Genomic DNA, 20,420 nt, shown 5'->3' with positions numbered 1-20,420 from the left:
TTTCCCCACTTTACAATAGCCATGGATAAGAGTGTTGTAAGTGAAGGTGTCGCCGTGTAGCATTTTGTGAGTAATCTCACAGAAGAGTTTCATCCCATCGTGCGCTCTCTTGGACTTGCGAAACCCTTTTATGAAAGTGTTATACGTCACAACGTTTGGGACGCAACCTTTGCTAGTCAAGCATTCTCCTCGCCTCGTCTAACCGACAGTCTGTGCAAAGACCTTTTTTTGGTCACTAGAAGTGATCAGAATCTGGTACAAAAGGTCACTACTTCTGTGGCCACATGGTTCTCTATTAAAGACATGGGCAACCTCACCTATTTTCTTGGCTTCAAGGCAAACATGTTAAATGCTAAACCTATTTTGGCACCTCTTGCAACTCATCCTAAGCTCACACTACACACGAGAAGTTTCATCTGATCCACATGAGTATGGACGCATTGTTGGAAGTCTCCAATATCTTGCTCTCACTCGTCCAGACGTCTCATATGATGTTAATAGGTTATCGCAGTCCATGCATCAACCAACCTCTGATCATTGGCAGGCTGTTAAGAGGGTCCTTCCCTATCTCTCAGGAACTTTGACACATGGGATCTTCTTGCGCAAACAATCAAAACCAACCTTACATGCTTTCTCCGACGCAGATTGGGCTGGAGATTCCGATGATTATGTCTCCACCAATGCATACATTATCTTCCTTGGATCACAAACAATTTCCTGGACATCCAAAAAGCAGAACGGCGTAGCGAGATCTACTACTGAAGCTGAGTACCGCTCAGTAGTAAACACGGCATCTGAGCTACGCTGGATTGTTTCACTACTCATGGAACTTGGTGTTCCTCTCCACTTGTGTCTTACTGTCTACTGCGATAACATAACCAAACCTTAGACTACCACTTTGTACGCGGTCAGATACAACATCGACTCCTACGTGTGACACATGATCAGCTGGCTGATGGTTACCAAAACCACTATCCCGAGCTCCTTTTCAGACATCGAAAATCAAGATCGGTGTTACTGACATCTTAAGGGGGCACATTAAGGAAAGACTACAGACTCAAAAGACCTCTATGTAATTACTCATTAGTGTGAATAACGTACTTGTATCTTTCCTATACTTAATAAGATATTCATTCTCCCGCCTATTCTCTCTCTCTCTCTCTCTTCCTCCACTCGGTACTCAATTATCTCCGATTTAGGGTTTCCACAGTCGCCATGTATCGCACGGCAGCTTCACGAGCCAAGGCTCTCAAGGTCAGTACCAATCCTTTCATGGTTTCATCATCGATTTAGCTTCTGGAACGTTCGAGTAGGGAGAGGATTCGTCCGATTTACAGATTTTGTAGATCTAGATTCGGATTTTTGTTTCCAGATTGATGATTACCTGCGATGATGGGATTGTTTTAGGTTTCGATTAAGATAAACGACTTTTTGCCTCAATCATTAGATTCGATTTTTGATTGAGATTATAATCATATTCCTCTTTTGATACCGGCGCGTTATGCATTCTTTGATGCTGTTACAAAGCAAATATGATTTTCCTCCAGGTTACTTCAGCTGGTTGACTAGTGGGGATACTCTGGTTCGATAACTTCATTGTATGTGCCACTGGAGGGTGTATTTCAACCTCCACCACTCCCCGGCCACGTTGAGCCTAGCAAACTTAAGATCACTGCTCTTCCAAATGGTCTCAAAATCGCCTCACATATGTCTCCCGTAAGTAAACCTTACCCAGATTTTCTATTTCTAGATGTTGATATATGCCTTGGCTTGAGCCTGTGAGTGTCTATCAGCTATCCAAGAAAGCAGGGTTCCCGTAAGTAGACAGCGTGAGTAACCCTGCTTTCTTGGATTGCGAAGTCAATGATGAGGTAAAAGATTGTTATTATTTTGATAACTCTGGTGGAAAAAAGCTCTGTGTGACTTATGGTTATTGTGCAGCTACGTAAGATGAAGGTAGAGATAGCAGAGCTTGCAAAGAACCCTATGGGTCTCCTCATGGAGGCCGTTCACACAGCTGCTTATTCCGGTGCATTGGCAAATCCTCTGTACGCCCATGAGTCTGCTTTGGATAGATTGAATGGGGAACTCTTGGAGGAATTTATGACTGTAAGGCAGCACTCATCTAAACCTCTGTGATTATAATTGTTTTACTCATTTGATCTGGGTATTTCAGGAGAATTTCACTGTTGCACGTATGGTACTGGCGGCAAGTGGAGTTGAACACGAGGAACTTTTACAAGTTGCTGAGCCATTAACTTCTGACCTTCCTAATGTACCTCGTCAAGTGGAGCCGAAATCTCAGTATACTGGTGGAGATTTTCTCCAACATACTGGTGGAGATTTTCTCCAACATACTGGTGGAGAGGTATCTATGAAAGATTTGCTGTCATTGGAGTAATGGACATGTTTGTTAGAGATGAAAGTGTTTTATGTTACAACTCTAATTGAGCTTTTTTTTGGTCATCTTCAGGCTACACACTTTGCGCTGGCTTTTGAGGTTCCTGGCTGGAATAACGAGAAAGAAGCAGTCATCGCCACTGTTCTTCAGGTGCCTAAATTCAATGTTCAATCAAATCATATTTCTGAGGAAAGACTGATATATAATTTAAAATATATTTGCTATTAGATGCTCATGGGAGGAGGCGGCTCATTCTCAGCTGGAGGCCCTGGAAAAGGAATGCACTCATGGCTATGTAAGTCAAATCTTGTGTGTGTTACTTATGGCTTTATTGAGCTTCTTTTTTTTTGCTATTTCTTGAACTAGTTCGTTATAAACTATTTAGGGAGAATTGCCAAGTGTGACTCAAAACTTGGAGTCAAACCAAAACAATACCCCAACTTGGGTCAAAGGCAAAAGTAACTTAAAAGGCTATTGAAATTACAACTATCTCCTTGTGACCAAACAAAAAAAACGGAATTTTTTTTACGTTTCTACCCCTCGCAAGTCGTCTGTTTAGACAACTTGAAAATAAGTCGTCCAGACGACTTAACTGAAAGTCGTCTGGACAGTTAGTCTTAAACATAATTTAAAAATTTTGTAAAAAATATTTTGATAAGTGAAAAATGGGAATTATGTAATTAACATATGTCTTAGGAGGTATAAATTAAGATATAACAAATTTCAATTGTTTTCAGCATAGATGAGTGAAAGTAGTGAGTCATGATATTCTTTAGTTTATGTTTCATCAACATATGTTGTAGTATTGTATGTGTTCTTAGGGTTAGATTTTGGAAAGCATTAAAACCGTTTTTGAAAATTTTTAAAATTACTTATGCGTGTTCATTTCTATGTATAGTAAACACTATTTAAGTATAATTTGATTTTATAACGTGGTTAGTTAGTTAATCTAGTCATTTTAGTTTAGGGGTTCATTTTAGGGTCTAGGACGACTTAATATTTTGTCGTCTGAAAACAGACGACTAAATATTAAGTCGTCTGTTGTACATTATCAGCCAGAATAAGTCGTCTAAACCGGACCAAACCTTAAAGTTTACCAATGTACTTTTAAAGCTAACCGGATTATTTACCCAATATATAAGGTGATTTTTATTTTTTTTGTTTCATTTTTCACGAAATTCAGAAACCCTAACAGTTCTCTCTCAAAGGCGATTTCGAATTCCCACGATTTCCGAACAAACCATCGTTCTCAACGTCAGCTATCTATCTCACTTCATTCTCACCGTTGTCGCCGCAGCTTCTTCTAACCCTAGCGCCGCCGATTCCTCTAAACCCTAGCGCCGCCGATTCCTCTAAACCCTAGCGCCGCCGCTTCCACTATTTCTGAACAAACCGTCGCCCTCGCCACCGTGGTCACCAACGTTCTCACCGCCGCTTCCTCTAAACACTAGCGCCGCCGCTTCTTCTAAACCCTAGCGCCGCCGCTTCTTCTCTGTAAACCTTAGCGCCGTTTCTCTGTAAACCCTAACGCCGCTAAGTCATCAATCTCGAGGAAAAGATGAACATAAAACGTTGTCTCTATCAATTTACTCATTCTCACCGTTTCACGTTTATTTTTTCAGATCAATAACCGCAATGACGAGTACTCCAACTCCTTCTGCGACTGGAAGACTTGTAAGTAATTTAAGTCGTCTGGAAAGTCTTCCACCTGGACGACTTAGTAGATGACTTAAATATAAGTCGTCCATTTGGAAGACTTTCCAGACGACTTAAATTTAAGTCGTCTGGAAAGTCGTCCAGTTGGACGACTTTCCAGACGACTTAAATTTAAGTCGTCTACTAAGTCGTCTGGACTTATATTGTTGTCTTTGATTATTTTGCAGACAAAAAGGATGGATATTCCAGAACTCCCCCGTAGGTTATACACATCAGGGGAAGAGCCAGAAGCCCACAATAGCATTTCGTATCATACGGATAACAGCAAGTTGCATACTGCTCTTAGGAAAGCTCTTACTGATGACGAATTTGAAGAGCTCAAGGAGTCGAGTTTGGGAGTTTTCATCAAGTTCAAGGAGCAGGGATTTGGTTGGGCTTCAAGGCTGGTTCACTACATGCTCAGTTTCAAGCTGGACATTAAGAAGAAGTATGAGATGTGGTCTCTCGTTGGTCCAGAACCTTTGAGGTTTTCACTGTTAGAGTTTGAAAACCTCACTGGTCTAAACTGCGAGTACATCGAGGACCTTGAGACACCAAAATGTGACGTTACCCCAGAGATGGTTTCTTTCTGGGGGATGCTGGGAGTTCATCTGGAAGCTGGGCCAACTACTGATCAGATAATAGCAGCACTGAAGAGATGCGGGGATTGGTCCAGGGAAGATCGCAAGCGGCTCGCGTACCTCTCCATCTTCACTGGATTCATTGAAGGGAGAAAGTTTTCAACCGCTACACGATCTACTCTGGCAAGGCTAGTGATGGATTTAGAACGGTTTGAGAATTATCCATGGGGGAGAGTCGCGTTTAAGGTGCTGATGGACTCTTTGTGGAACAAAGAAATTGCTGGCTGTTACACCGTGGATGGGTTTATACAAGTTCTTCAAGTCTGGACGTACACAGCTATGCCGGAATTGGGTGCTAGTATTGGTGGTCCCAGAGCAGACAGTCCGTCTCCACCGATACTGGCTTACGAGGGCAGCAGAGGCCGCAGATCAATGAAAGCTGCTATCTTGAGTCAGGTATTTACTTCAATCCAAAAGACTGCGCAGACGACTTATTATAAGTCGTCTGGAAGGTCGTCCAGCTTGACGACTTATCGGACGACTTATAATAAGTCGTCTGGAAAGTCTTCCCAGCTGGACGACTTATTAGACGACTTATTATAAGTCGTCTGGAAAGTCTTCCATCTGGACGACTTATTAGACGACTTATTATAAGTCGTCTGGAAGGTCTTCCATCTGGACGACTTATTAGACGACTTATAATAAGGCGTCTGGAAAGTCTTCCCAGCTGGACGACTTATCGGACGACTTAATTAAGTCGTCTGGAAAGTCTTCCATCTGGACGACTTATTAGACGACTTATTATAAGTCGTCTGGAAGGTCTTCCAGCTGGACGACTTAGTAGACGACTTATAATTAAGTCGTCTATTTAGTATTTTTTTTCAAATATCTAACTCGATTCTTCTATTTACTGCAGACCCGCGTGATCAACTTTGTTGAGAAGGACATTAGTGAAATGTGGCCAAAATGGGACTCTGAGGTTGAGGACCTGCCCGCGGAGAACATCATTAAAGTCATGTATGAGCGGAGACCGTGGAAGTGGACCATGGATTGCTGGGAAGTCACTGGTACTAAGGTCAATACAAAACCTAAGGTTGTGACTCCATCGAAGAAGGCCAAAGAGATGGTTGTGTTGGAGGAGGAGGAGGAGGAGGAAGACAATCCAAGACCTCGGAAGAAAGCTCGTAAAGAGGCTCCTGAAGAGGCTAGAGAAGAGGCTAGAGAAGAGGCTAGAGGGGTGACCAGAGAGGAGTTGGAAATTATGTTCAAGGGCGTAGCTGAGGCTATGAAAAAAGGGTTTAATAAGTGCATGAGGGAGTTTAGGAAGTTGTCTGATAGATTGGAAGCTGTGGAGAAGAAGGTTGGTGTCACCAATCAGGCTACCCCTCCACCTCTAACCAATCAGGCTACCCCTCAAGATAAACAGCCTACCCCTCTTGCCAAAGAAACCGGGGGTAGAAACAAACAGGCTACCCCTCATGCCAATGAAACCGTGGTTAGTAACCAGCCTCCTCCTCATCAAACCAAACAGCAGCCTCCTCCTCCTCAAAAGAAACAGCAGCAGCCTCCTCCTCTTCAAAAGAAACAGCCTCCTCCTCAAAAGAAACAGCCTCCTCAAATCAAATATGTTAGTATCAAATCCAGGGTTAACTAGTTGTCCAGACGACTGTAAAAGTTGTCTGGACGACTAGTTGACCCTGGACGACTTAAACGTAAGTTGTCTGGACGACTAGTTGACCACGGAAGACTTAATTTTAAGTCGTCCAGGGTCAACTAGTCGTCCAGACAACTTTTATTTAAGTCGTCCAGGGTCAACTAGTCGTCCAGACAACTTTTATTTAAGTCGTCCAGGGTTAACTTGTGTGCAACTTTTATTGCAGAGATGGTTGCCGGAGGATACAGCAACCGAGGCGAACTCGGTAAATAAAGCAGATGGTGTCACCTCCAAAGAGATTGTTGCTGTCACTTCCACCGATCACCAACCGAGCCTCGCTTCCACAGATCAACAACCGAGCCTCGCTTCCACCGAGCCAAGCGATCCAGTTTCACAACCGAGCCTGGTTGTATTGGACAAGCGTGCAAAGAGTAAACGAGCGAAGAAACCTGCTCCTACTGTGAGATCTCCTTATATGGCAGAGAAAAAAAAAGATAAAGTGGCAGCCTATAATCCATTTCCGCCAGTAAACAAAGAAAAGTTGAAGGAACTCGCTGATTGGTTGAAAACTGATCCGTAAGTGATTGCTTTACCCATAATAGCTTGATTTAGTCGTCCAAAACTGATTGCTTTTTTGTTTGCAGTCATTATTTAACTAAGATCGAGGACAAACCACGTACATCACCAACAAGGTGGTACCACTTCCTCCGGACAGCCAGAGGATGGCTGGAAGACTGCGTAAGTCTTCTGCACACGATTTAAGTCGTCTACAAAGTCGTCCAAGTAGACTACTTTCCAGACGACTTAAAGATAAATCGTCTGGAAAGTCGTCTACTTGGACGACCACGTAGACGACTTATAATTAAGTCGTCTTCGTCTGGTAACTTCTAACTTGTTATATTTAATATGCAGCATATAGATGCTTGGATTAATGTGCTAAGGCAGAGGTATCAGGAGAACCCACAAGCTTTCAGGAGCGAGCGAATGTGCTTCCTGGATCACAACTTTTCTCAGTCTTGGAGAGAGCAGTATCAGCTCTTCAAAACATCGGAACCTGATCACAAAGGTTTAGGAAGAGTTCTACCTGGTGGGGCGTCGTATTTTTATGACGGATCAATACCTTCATTTTGCCAATCAAACAAGAAGTGGGGGGAGGACATTGATGATATCTATGCGCCAGTGAACTTGGACGACAAGCATTGGGTTGCTATTTGGATATCGATCCCTAAGAGGCACATAGTCGTCTGGGACAGCATACCTTCATCTAGTGTACCAGACGCATGGGATGCGATAATGGAGCCTTTTCTCCAGATGGTCCCTTATCTGCTTGTTGAGTGCGCAGCCACCGACGAAATGCGGGTCAAATACGGGTTGGAGCCATACACATATGAGAGACCGCTGAAAGGTGTACCCACGGCCAACAATGGTGATTGTGGCGTGTACACTGTAAAGTACATTGAATGTCATGCGCTCGGGGGCTCCTTTGACCCTAAAGACTTTGCTAGGTGCAACGCGAAGAAAATGAGGGATAATATGGCGGTGGATATATGGAAGGAGCTTGTTGATCAGCATCTGAAAGAAAATGTGGATGGTGATAAGTTCGTGGGCATGTATGATTAGATTTGTATTTGAACATGATTTTTTAACATGATTTTTGTATTTGAACATGATTTTTGAACATGATTTTTGTATTTGAACATGATTTTTGAACATGATTTTTGTATTTGAACATGATTTTTTAACATGATTTTTGTATTTGAACATGATATAAGTTGTCTGGAAGAAATAAGTCGTCTGGAAGGTTTTCCAACTGGACGACTTACAAATAAGTCGTCTGGAAGGTTTTCCAACTGGACGACTTACAAATAAGTCGTCTAGAAGGTTTGGACGACTTATTATAAGTCGTCTGGAAGGTTTTCCAACTGGACGACTTACAAATAAGTCGTCTAGAAGGTTTGGACGACTTGAAGGGATAGTAGAAGGTAGTCTAAAAATAAAATACACTTGAAGGGATAGTAGAAGGTCGTCTAAAAATAAAATACACTGGACGACTTAGTAGAAGGTCGTCTAAAAATAAAATACACTTGAAGGGATAGTAGAAGGTCGTCTAAAAATAAAATACACTGGACGACTTAGTAGAAGGTCGTCTAAAAATAAAATACACTGGACGACTAAATATTTAGTCGTCTGGACGGGTAATCAAGACGGGACGACTTAAATTTAGGTCGTCTGGACAACTAGTCAACTGGTTGTGTACATTGTGGTTTCGTATGGCCAGTTTCCTTGCAGTTTGAGCATCTCCGTGCCCTGTGTTTCTTCCTGGGTTTGTGTCCTCTCATCCTAGATAGCTCCAACCAAGATTGCCATCTTGATTTCTTCGGTCTCCCCCGACCACGCTTTAGTTCTGGAGGAAAGCATTCTCGTTCCTCAATATGTTGTGACACGATAGGATATATATTCTCTGAGTATCCTGCATACAGATAATTCTTTGAGTACAGTGGACATACAAGTGTGGAGATATGCAAACCAGCATGTATTCCAGCAGCTATAGCATGAGAGCAAGGTATTTTCTCCACTCCATAGACACCACAATCACACTTTGCATGTTCCAAATCAACCACACAGTCCATTTTGCCACCTTTGACAAAGAAATGCCATCCATCAATTGGTTCGACCGTCATCATACCCGCTATCTCTTCTCGAACAGCAAGCAAGTATTCAACAGCCCGGCTATGTTCAGTTGTGAGACTCAAAGCATCTTGTCTCCTTTTCCAATACCATTTTCCTAACTTCTGCCTTATGAACTCCAGCAGGAACGTAATCGGAAATCCTCTTGCTCGCTTCAGTGCGGAATTAATAGATTCAGCAATGTTGCTTGTTTTTATGTTGAACCTGTTCCCCTTACAATAAACCCTTGACCATAGCCTGACGTCGGCTTTCTCCAAATACGTTGCAAGTTCCGGGTTTGCACTCCGTATCTCAGCCATGTACCGGTCAAAATCGTAAACCGTGTGAGCATAAGCAGCCCCTTTCACCAAGTACATGAGATGTTTCCCTTTAAACTTTTTGACAATGTTATCTTGAAGGTGATAATAACATATTCCTCGGGTTGCCCAAGGAAACACCTTATCACACGCACTTTTAATGGCCTTGTGCCGGTCGGAGACTATCACCAGAGGCTTGTCATGAGATATACAACTAGCCAATTTTGTGAAAAACCATTCCCAAGAAGGTATATCTTCCTCATCCACGATCCCAAAAGCCAATGGGAATATCTGAAAATTGCCATCTTGTGCGGCTGCAACTAACATAGTTCCTCCATACTTTCCACTTAGGTGAGTTCCATCCACCACAATGACCCTTCTCTGATACTTAAAACCTTTGATAGAAGCTCCAAAAGAGAGAAATAGATACTTAAATCTTTTCATAGAATCAAGTTCTATCGCCGTGATAGAATCAGGATTTGCAATGGAGATTTGCTCGAGATATGATGCCAGACGCGAATACCCTTCTTCTGCTGATCCTCTCACCAATCTTTGTGCATATAACAGTGCTCTGTATGAAGTGGTGTAATCAAGCGCCATGCCAAACATGTTCCTCATTGCATCAGTGATATGCTGCGGAGTTATCCCATCAATGATTCCAACACGATCAATGAAAAGACTACCTACATACTTCGGAGTACAGTGTCTCCGCTGAGCGATTCGGTCTCCCGCTGAGCATAAATGTTTTTCCACATACTTTGTTACCCAAAACGTGTTTGTCCCATGTTTGACACTCGCTCTGACCTTCCATCCACAATAGCTAACCGGACATGTTGCCACAACGAGAGTTTTCGTTGATTTGTATAATCTGAAAGAAAACTTACCCCTCACTGCTGCCAACCGCAGCTCTGAAAGCAGTGCACCCTTGCTAACAAAACTCTGGTTGACATAGATGGTACCATTCGATTTTCCTCCTTCAATAGCATTTGTCTTAGCATATGCCTTTTGGATTTCTTCAAAACAAATATTATCATCATCTTCCTCGTCCTCATCTGGAACCTTTCCATAAAGACTGTAATCCCCACCATTCTGATCCGTTTCACCAACAATAGAATTATCAGCATCCTCCTCCCCATTTTCCTCCTCCCCATCTTGATTTTCATCTTCAACAAACTCATTATCACCAACATCTTCATCATCACCACCAACATCTTCTTCCCATTCACCAGCTTCATCATTATCACCAACATCTTTTTCCCATTCACCAGCTTCATCAATATCCCTTTTCTCTGAAACCGTTTCGACCTTGCTGCGGCTTGATACACAAAGACATACTCTATGGGTTTTGAGTATCTCCAGCAAGTTTCGAACTTGTCTATCACTTGTAACATGAATGGGAAGACTGCCTGGAGCCATCATCATTTCTGCTGGTAATGAGTAGCTAATCTCCACACTCACTGTTCTCATGTCCAGGTTATAATCTTCTTGAGCCATTGCAACAAGTTCAGCATGTGTTGAATCTTCATTCAATAAAAACAATCTTGCTCCTTTGAGATCATCAACCACAAAATCCCAACGGAAATCTCTCAACAACCATTCTCCATACACTGCATGTAACTGAAAAATCATCTGCAAATATTCAAAATAAAACACATTAGTAAACATAGAGAAAATGAAGAAGTTCAATAAACATTGCCGCAGACGACTTAGCATTAAGTCGTCCAGAAGACTTAAAGGTAAGTCGTCTAAAGAGGTCACTTTTGCAATTGAAAATTAAAAGGGACGACTTAATTCTAAGTCGTCCGGCTTTGTTTGTTAAAAAAAAAACTTCAGACGACTTATATATAAGTCGTCTACGAGAAACGGGCTAGTTTTGCATTTGACCGAATCGTGTCAGATCTTTGACTATTTCTGGACGACTTATAATTCAGTCGTCTCTGGGAAAGTTAAAATTTCAATATTTTATGAAAACTTGACGACTTACGTGTAAGTCGTCCTAGGTTAGTTTTGTAATTGAAAAATAAAACTTGAAATTTAACTTTCTCCAGACGACTTAGATGAAAGTCGTCCAGCTAAACGACTTAATTTAAGGTCGTCCGGGATAAGCAAGGTTTGACCAGAAAATTGGGAAAAATTCTGGACGACTTTGCTTTCCCCGGACGACTTTAAATTAAGTCTTCTGGAGGGACGACTTTATATTAAGTCGTCTGGTTAAAGTTAAATTATGAAGTTTTATTTTTCAATTACAAAACTAACCTAGGACGACTTACACGTAAGTCGTCAAGTTTTCATAAAATATTAAAATTTTAACTTTCCCAGAGACGACTGAATTATAAGTCGTCCAGAAATAGTCAAAGATCTGACACGATTCGGTCAAATGCAAAACTAGCCCGTTTCTCGTAGACGACGTATATATAAGTCGTCTGGAGTGTTTTTTTTAACAAACAAAGCTGGACGACTTAATTTAAGTCGTCCGTTTGACCAGAAGACTCATCAGTAAGTCTTCTACATACAGATGACTTACTAGTAAGTCTTCTACGCGAACAGATCTTGAAAAAAAATTCAAATTCGTACCTTAAACTAGGTGAGATGACTTCGTTTGCACACAGGGTCTTCTCCAACCACCCAGAACCTCAAACGAAAGCAACCGTAAGTAAAAACGAAAGAAATATGGCTCTGTCAACCATAGCCCATATTTTGAATCAAAAGCTTGAGTTTTTTGGATGAATATAGAGAGAGAGTGAAAGAAATGTTGTTTTTAGTTCATAACAATTGAAACAGAGAGAGTGTAAAGAGATTTACGTGCATTAAAGGGCATTAAAAGCTCCAAACAGTTCGTACAAGGTTGTTGCCACTATTCATTGCAGTGACAATATTGTAAATACTTGAAGAAGATGAGGTTGAGACAGTAAAGAAGCCATTTTCGAAAAAAAAAAAAAAAAATGTTAATGGCATTTTCGTAGATAAAATGCAGGTGTGGGGTTAAAATCTCAAAAAAAAAAGGAGTCAAAAGAAAAGGTTAGTTTTCTGTTTGACTTCAAGTTTTGAGTTACTTTTGCAAAAAGCCCAACTATTTATGACTTGAAATCAATGCACTTATGGCTTTATTTATAAAATCAAGAGAAAATTGGAAAAAAGGACGCTTTGAACTTGGATTTGTCACACTAAGATTTGTAAAAGATTTTTTAGGAAAATAGAATTTTTGTTCCTGTAAATACCAAACTACCCTTAATTTACCAATTAAATAGAATTAAAATTATATATTAAAATTTTCGTAATATATTTTAAATTGGTAAATATTAAAAGTTTAAATAAAAATAACAAAACTTAAAAAAAATAACAAAAGGGAAAATTTTTGGCCGATACCCTAATTTCTTTTTGTCCTCCTCTTCTCCGCCGTAGAAGAAAGCCCCTTCCATGGCGATTTAGGGTTCAACGGAGAGAAGCCTTGCTCTTCGTCGGAGTTTCATCTACCCGTAGTTTCGAATCTTGCTTTTGTCATCTTCCTCTTCGATTTCACTGAAGATACAACGAAATCCAAGTGTTCTTCCTCTTCGTCGGACGGGTCAAATCGAATTACGACGTGTTCTTCCATTTTCGTCTCAGTTCTTCACACAAGGTATTCAATTAGTTCTATTGATTCTCATCTAAAACGAAATTGAGTTGTTTTTCCCTTTTACATAGATTTTTTTTTAAATCGATTTGTCATATTTCTTAAGGTAAATTCGATTCACGGATTGATTAAACATCTTATACATCACGATTAAGTGTTTGCATGTTAATGTTTTAGATTTTTAGTTGTAAAATATCGATTTAGGTTTTTGGAAAATGGGAAAGTTTGGTTCTTGAAATCTTATACTAGTTGCTGTCCGATTGTGTATGTTTTCAAGTAGAGTAGATATTGTCCGATTGTAATATAGGCCATGGGTAGATTGATTGTTGTTGATTGATCAATTGAACAAATTGTTGTTCTTTCTGAAATTAGAACTAGGTGGAATACATATTCTAGGATAAGGAGAATGTAAATGTAAAAGGCATTTGTCTTGCTCTCATTATTTGTGTTATGATATCGATACTTTAACCTGTTGAACTAACAAGTTTTTTATGCGCTTTTAGATATGTCTCTAGAGTTACCAAAGAGGATTTTTAAGGAGGGCGAGGAGCCCCAAGTGACTCATATCAATAACAACTGCAGGATTGAATACATTATGCGAAAGTTCACTGAGTGGTTGCCAAAGGAGTTGGAAGTTGTGAAGAAAGATCCGGTTTTTCTCAGATCTTTAAGCTCCATAAGAATGGCCTTGGGTTCTCCGCGAGAGTGGTACACAGCTTCTTGTGTAGGGAGCTGGTGACTTAAAAATTGCACGAGCTTTGGTTTGTCTTTGCGAGGAGACCACTCCGATTTTCATTACGAGAATTCCACGCAGTAACCGGGTTGAGTGCAATACTCGTATCTCTCTTAAGGAGTTCGAAGGTTGGAAATATGACGGTGGTTTCTGGAGCAATGTGTTGAGGAGAAAAGATGGAACAATTACACTCTTCAACCTGTAGAATAAGGACAAGGAAGCTGTTAAGAAGTGGAAGAATGCAGATCGCATACGACTGATCTATCTGGCCATCATTCTTTGTGTGGTTTTAGCGAGAGATGAGAAGGCTAATATCCCCCTCAAATACATCAAGGTGGTCATGGATCTTGAGAAGGTTCGAAAGTATCCTTGGGGAGTTGCTGCTTATGACCTTCTCTACAACTCAATAGCTAAAACTCGTGACAACCTGAAGGATAAGACTACTAGTTATGTGTTGGATGGATTCTCGTACGCCTTCCAGATTTGGGCAATGGAAGCTGTACCAAAGATTGGGAAGCTTTGTAGAAAAAAACTTGACAAAGGTTTCACGAACGGTCCTAGATGCATAAACTGGATGGGAGCTGGAAAAGTGTCATATGAGGAGATCATTCGGTTGGAGCAAATACTGACACCTGAGGTAATCTCTTATCTTTATGTAAGTTGAGTCCATCCGGTTTCTATGAGTTTTTTAGGATCTAACTCTCTGTACCTTTCTTGTGTAGGATGACATCTATGCATATATCGACTGGAGAGGAAATTATGATGTAGTCCAATCTGATGCTTTTCGCAGAGATGATGATGTGGAGGATGATAGAGTCAAGAACCTGATGGAGTTGATAAGAACATGACATGATTTTAATGACCATATTTGGGAAATCAAAGAAGCTCCAGAGGTTTGTTCAGATCTTCATGATGAAGCACATGTGAATGATGAATCGGCTGTGAATGATGAAGCGGCCGAGAGTGATGAAGACTACCATACTCCAAAAGGATCAAAGAACCTAGACGCTACATCAAGAAGGGGTAAGAAGAGGCTTCCAGATTGTGGTATGGAAAAAAGGAAGCATAAGGTTCTCTCTACTGGACCTAAGCAAGCGGCTTTTAATGAAGACATGAAGGCTTTTGTGGCACAGTTGTTTGAGCAGAGTTTCTCTGAAATGGAACATCGGCTACAAAGACAGATGGCTGAGACATTTGAGCAAATGAGGACAAAGCTTAAAGATTCACGGAAGGAAGCAAGCGTTGACGTTGACGTTGAGCTCGGAGAGCCTTTAGCGAAGAAGCCTTCACCGAGCCAGCCACCATTGAGGAGGTCCACACGCGGGGTAAAGAAACACTAGTCTTCACCACTCTCTTGAATGTTATGTTGTCTTGTTTATTAGGTTGTTTGCGTTTCTGTTTGTCTTACTGTCATCTATGATATCGGCCTGAATTTTGTGGTGTTTTATAAGGTCTCGGTTTGTAAGTGTGCTTGGTGTGTTAGTGTCCTTGGTTTGTAAGCGTGTAGTTTGAAATTTATGTAAAATGTTGGTGTGTAAATTATTAGAACTTTTTATAAAATGTTAATGTAATGGATTTGTTTGTGCTTAAGTTGTTAATTGATTATTTATCCTAACATAACATGAAGCATCCCAGAGTTCATTTGATGTGAATTTTAGCCAAGCAGATGGTATCATTCCCGAGATAGGTACGCAAGGCGTTGAAGGGATTTCTCTGACCTCGTATGTGCCCGGCTTTGATCCATCTCAGACCAATAAGGGAGATGAGTGGTGGACTCCAAGGACTTCAGTCCGAGATTCAATAGCTCCACTACCGTCACATTGGGAGAAATGGAATAAAGGAAAAGGACTTCAGCTTACTGATTCACCATTGCGCACAGATGGTTCTCCGCAGTCGTCACTGTATTATTGCTTCGAAGAATCATGGATAGGATTCACGGAATGGGTTAAGAAAGCAAAACCTTTACCACTTGGTCTGTCAATGTTAAATTTTTCTATAGCTACAAGGATAGTAAGTCCTGGACAATGGCTTGGCAACGAGGTAATGTTTTCTTGTACTAATTTGTTGAATTTATCTTTGTAACACATCTTCGTTGCTACATTAGTTTATTTTCGTTGGGAATATTCAGGAAATGAATGCAGTTATGTTTATATGGCGAGTCAACACAACTTTGAAGCGTTGGGCTCCAAGCCGTGTTGCTTTCTTGAATGCTATGTTCTGCCTCCAAATCGACGATGCATACAACAAGTTCTTTCCTAACAAAAAAACGTATGAATTGCCTGATTTTCTTTGGTACGGCAGATGAGAGCTTCCATCTCATGGGCGGACTGATCAAGTTTGGGGTGTCGATGTTGATCGTCTCTACTTTCATTTGTTTGTAAATGGTAATCATTCACTCCTCTACACGTCTTAGTTTTCAGTTGGGTTTCATTTACAAATTTAGTATTGTACTATGCAGGTAATCACTGGGTTGCCGTCTGCATCAACATTATTGAAAAAAGGGTGGAAGTCTTTGACTGCGGTGGGGGAAGGAATTGACAATACGTTGAGAAGTTTGCTGCTATGATTCCTAGGATAGTGAAGGCTGTTGCACCACCTGAAAGACAGAAGCAGGTACTCCTCGCATCATATTCAATCGTGGATGTGCCTATGAAGACGAGATTGAACAAGTCTTGTTGTGACTGCGGTGCATACGCACTCAAGCACTTGGAATGCCATCTGCTTGGTATTGACCTCAGTTTATTGGATGATGAAATAATAATGGGTTGCATACAGAAGATTGGTGTGGATTTATGGGAGGCTGCACACGATCCCATTTACGCTGAGGCAATGACACGATATGTACCTTCAGCATGGGAGAGAGAAGGGGTCTTTGACCTCGAAGATTGATTATGTATCTAATTATGTAGAAACCTCTAGCTTTTGTTTGGATGAAAATTTGTGACAACTCTAGCTTTGGATTTTCGAGGAATTATGTGACAATTCTATCTTTGTTTTTGTAGGATTTTTAGTTCTTCTAATTTGATTTTCTGAACAAATTGATCTTCTAATTTGATCTTTGTTTGATTTTCTGAACAATTCTATCTTTAGTTCTTCTAATTTGAATTTAAGTTCTTCTAATTTGATCTTTGTTTGTGTACTACATGATCATAAAACCTGAGGATCAAAAACACATTCAGAATATATCTTTCATTCATAAACCAACCTGAAACCCTAAATAAACCCTAAACCTTAAACCCTAAATAAACCCTAAACCTTAAACCCATAACCTCAAATATACCCTAAACCCTTAACTCTAACCAAAGTCAAAATCATAACCCCAAACACACATGACATCTATTTATTCACTAGTAATGTAAATTTATACTAATTATCATATGATCAATTGTCAGACCACTTTCTTTGTTCCATGTTTTGAAACTAATTTAGAGGATTCGAAGACAAAGTACATACGTTTGGTAGGTTGTTTTAGTCGTATATTTTGTGATTATTTCATGATCTACCTTTGGTAGAATACACATTATAGAAGTATGAAACGACGTCGTTTAGCTAATTATTTTGACCTATCCCCTTTTCTTCCTCATTCTTCCTCGACAGAGAGAATAACAGCGGCGAAAATTTGGAGATCGACTCTATCATGTCTTCGGCCAATTCTTCATCCACTCCAACAGATCGAGTCGCCAAACAACGTGGAATTCCCACGAGATGCAATTGCGGTGAGGCAGTGTCTCGTTTCACTTCAAACAGAGTTAAAAATCCAGGAAGATTATTTCATCGTTGTCCGATGGGATCTGAGAAGGTTAGTCTTATGATCATGGAACTTTTTCTTTGTTTCAATCTAACTGTTTATTTGATGTTAATGATGAAGGACAAAAGCCACTTATTCAAATGGACTGATAAGTCGGTTGTTGAGGAAATTGAAGACTTCCAGGACCTGTTTGACGTGCTGCTTGTTGACAATATCGAGTTTTAGAAATCAGTGAGAGTTGGTGAGGCCATGATGAAAGGCCATGAGAGTAGAATTGAAGAGATGGAAGATGCAATTGCACATTGTGAAGAGAAGATTAGAGAATGCATTAGGGAATTAAGGATCATAAAAGCTTTGTTTGTGTGTTGGTTGGCGATGGTCTTCATGTACCTTGCATATGCATGATGTTCATGTGATGCCCCAAATTGTTGTTTTTTTCAAACAAGTTTAAGACTATGTTTCTTGTTATTTCTTGGTGATTATCATCTACTAGAACCAATAATTTTGCAAAAAACAAATTGTCACAAACATAGATCGATTAGTCTCAAGAGTTTAGCAAATACTAAATAGTCAAATAGTTAAAAAGAAGATCACTATGTTTCAAGATCAATAAGAAACAAAACAGAGGCAGCAGAACACACAGAACAAACTAGATGGGTAAATCACATGTTCCTCTCTTGTGTCATTCGGTACCACAACGACTGCACTTGTGCTTTTTATTCTTTCTTGATCCTTGAGAAGATTTTATCTTGTCTTCTACTGATTCATACCTTCTCTTTATTGGCCGACCAGCACTCTTTCTTATCTCTGGTGGTCAAACCTTAGCAAGTTTAACCTCAGTAGGGACATTCCATTCACATTCTGGAACTGCTATTGGATTAATGGATTCCGCATAGGCGGTTCTCCACGCTGCAGTGGTGTATAAGCCGTCAGTAAATCTGTGCACTTCCATGCCTGTACCAACAAAAACGTGATTGATTAGAGTCGATATGCTGAAATTAACAAAAATAAATATGTCCCAAGTTCATGTGTTCATACTTCCATACCTCGTGAATAAATGGCAGGAATGGCGTGTCGGCAAGGAATTTTTTCTATATTGTACTTCCCACATGTGCATGTTCTTCTTTCCAAATCAATATGACAATCATATATGTCTCCTTTCACAAGCGATTTGAAGTCGTCAACTTTGTAGACTTGAAAGCCTTTTGCCTTCACAATTCTCCTATCAATCTTTTTCTCCACCTTAGTGGATAATGATCAAAATGCTTAGAGCTTACCAAGCGACACTCATAGAACCATCGAGTCAACAATTCTCTTATACTATCTAGCAAAGGAATAACCAGATATTCTCTAGGTATTCTCAGAACTGAATTTATCGACTCTGCAGGGTTTGTGGTCCTAATGTCATACCTTTCACCAGGGAAGAGAGAACGAGCCCATTTGCGAACATCAGCCTCCCGTAGATATCTTCCAAGCTCAGGACTCATTTCAAAAATTTCGGTGATACGTTCCTGAAATTCAGTGTACATATATGCCCGTGAAGCCTTTTCCACCAAGGCAGTCAACCCTTTTGTCTTGAAAAATGCAACCACATTGGTCAACAAGTAATGAATGCAAATTCCATGTGCTGATTGAGGGTAGACAGTCCCAATCGCTTTAGAAATAGACGCATTTCTATCTGAGACAAAAGCTAGGTCTTGACAATCAGCAATAACCACTTTCAACTGTCTGAAGAACCACCCCCATGAATCGTCATTCTCCGAATCAACAACCCAAATGCAATCGGATACAAATTAGAGTTACCATCTACAGTAGTAGCAACAAGTAGAACTCCTCTGTATTTATTTTTCAGAAAATTTCCATCAACAACAATCACCCTTCGCATTGCATTGTAGAATCCTCTAACTGATTGCCCAAATGACACAAATAGATACATGAATCTTCCCTTCTCATCAGTTTCATAGTGAGTATGCGTACCAGGATTAGCTTCTTTAATCATATGCAAATATGCTGGGATTTTAGCATAACTGCGATCTGGTATACCTCTAGCAGCTGCAATAGCAAACTCACGAGCTTCCCAAGCGTGCCAATAAGTAATCTCACAACTATGCTCCAATCTCATAAATTGAATGATGTCATTTTCTTTTGGGCCATCGTTTGCATTATCAAATCGATGTTATATCAGAGTCCCAATTGTTCTTGCCGATGTTGTTTTTCCGAATTTCCTTTTCTTTGAAGGAGCACATGAATGTCTTCCCTCGCACTGGTTGATCATGAAATATGTAGACCCATCTATACCTTCTGCACGCACAGTCCAGTTGCACAATGCATCCTTACATCGAATATACCACCATTTTCTCGTGGATTTGAAAACAGTGTAATCGAAATTATTCTTCATCGCCAAAATTTCCATTGTGGCCTTCAGAACCCCTTTACTTCTGAAAATTTGATCCTTCTTCACGAAATCTCCTCTCCAAGCTTGACCCTCCTTTTCATTGTCTCCATTGTTTTCACTCCTTAACCCAGCATCACCGGAACCATCCGCAGCGACATGATCCTTCCTTGTATCACAAGACTCCTTTGACGGCTTCACAAAATCTGCTCGAGTTATCTCAGGAACTTCTTCATCCTCAACATTACTTGAATCACACGGCTCCTTATTCAAATCAATATTGACTCGTTCTTTTTGGTTTACACCCAAACCAGAGAACGTGACACACAAGATAGTAGATGAATCCCTCTTTGCATACGCCACAAAATTAGATGCTTGCCGATCATTGGTGATAATAATTGGAGGATTCCCTCTTTGATTCACCATCAAATAAGTGAACTCGGTATTAAGAACATTATGGTCCACCCCATAATCCTCACACACGATCCTCTTGAGTTTCTCCAATGGAGTAGTAGTTTCTAATGTTACCATTCGACAACGCCTTGCTTTGTCTACCACGAAACTCCACTCTTCACTGCAACTAGACACCCATTCACCAGATTTAACATAGATTAGAACC

The 20,420-nt window shown here is 40.4% G+C and overlaps 2 protein-coding genes across 4 annotated transcripts; one reads left to right on the top strand and one right to left on the bottom strand.

The window, feature by feature from the left end:
* Positions 1-619: 619 nt before the first annotated feature.
* On the top strand, positions 620-19,741 carry LOC106400571 (probable mitochondrial-processing peptidase subunit alpha-1, mitochondrial). Of its 3 annotated transcripts, none has more exons than XM_022703079.2 (8): positions 620-1,254; positions 1,548-1,716; positions 1,942-2,109; positions 2,177-2,368; positions 2,474-2,551; positions 2,630-2,696; positions 13,432-14,298; positions 14,384-19,741. In XM_022703079.2, the coding sequence occupies exons 2-7, from the start codon at positions 1,708-1,710 to the stop codon at positions 13,665-13,667; spliced, it is 750 nt and encodes a 249-aa protein (XP_022558800.1). In that variant the 5' UTR covers positions 620-1,254; positions 1,548-1,707; the 3' UTR covers positions 13,668-14,298; positions 14,384-19,741. The 3 variants fall into 3 exon arrangements, with proteins under 3 accessions (XP_022558800.1, XP_048614810.1, XP_048614808.1); XM_048758851.1 differs by lacking the exon at positions 14,384-19,741 and adding an exon at positions 12,718-12,934 and having other exon boundaries at positions 632-1,254; positions 13,432-13,642; XM_048758853.1 differs by lacking the exons at positions 13,432-14,298; positions 14,384-19,741 and adding an exon at positions 12,718-13,415 and having other exon boundaries at positions 631-1,254.
* On the bottom strand, positions 18,224-19,531 carry LOC125587268. The gene is made up of 4 exons (XM_048757496.1): positions 19,213-19,531; positions 18,750-19,087; positions 18,456-18,651; positions 18,224-18,363 (listed from the first exon to the last, which is right to left on the bottom strand). Exons 1-4 carry the CDS (start codon positions 19,529-19,531, stop codon positions 18,224-18,226), a joined length of 993 nt encoding a protein of 330 aa, XP_048613453.1.
* Positions 19,742-20,420: the final 679 nt, after the last annotated feature.

This window comes from Brassica napus, chromosome C5, assembly GCF_020379485.1.
Source record: "Brassica napus cultivar Da-Ae chromosome C5, Da-Ae, whole genome shotgun sequence".
In the NCBI taxonomy this organism is placed as follows: Eukaryota; Viridiplantae; Streptophyta; class Magnoliopsida; order Brassicales; family Brassicaceae; genus Brassica; species Brassica napus.
This window is presented reverse-complemented; position numbering and strand designations above follow the sequence as displayed.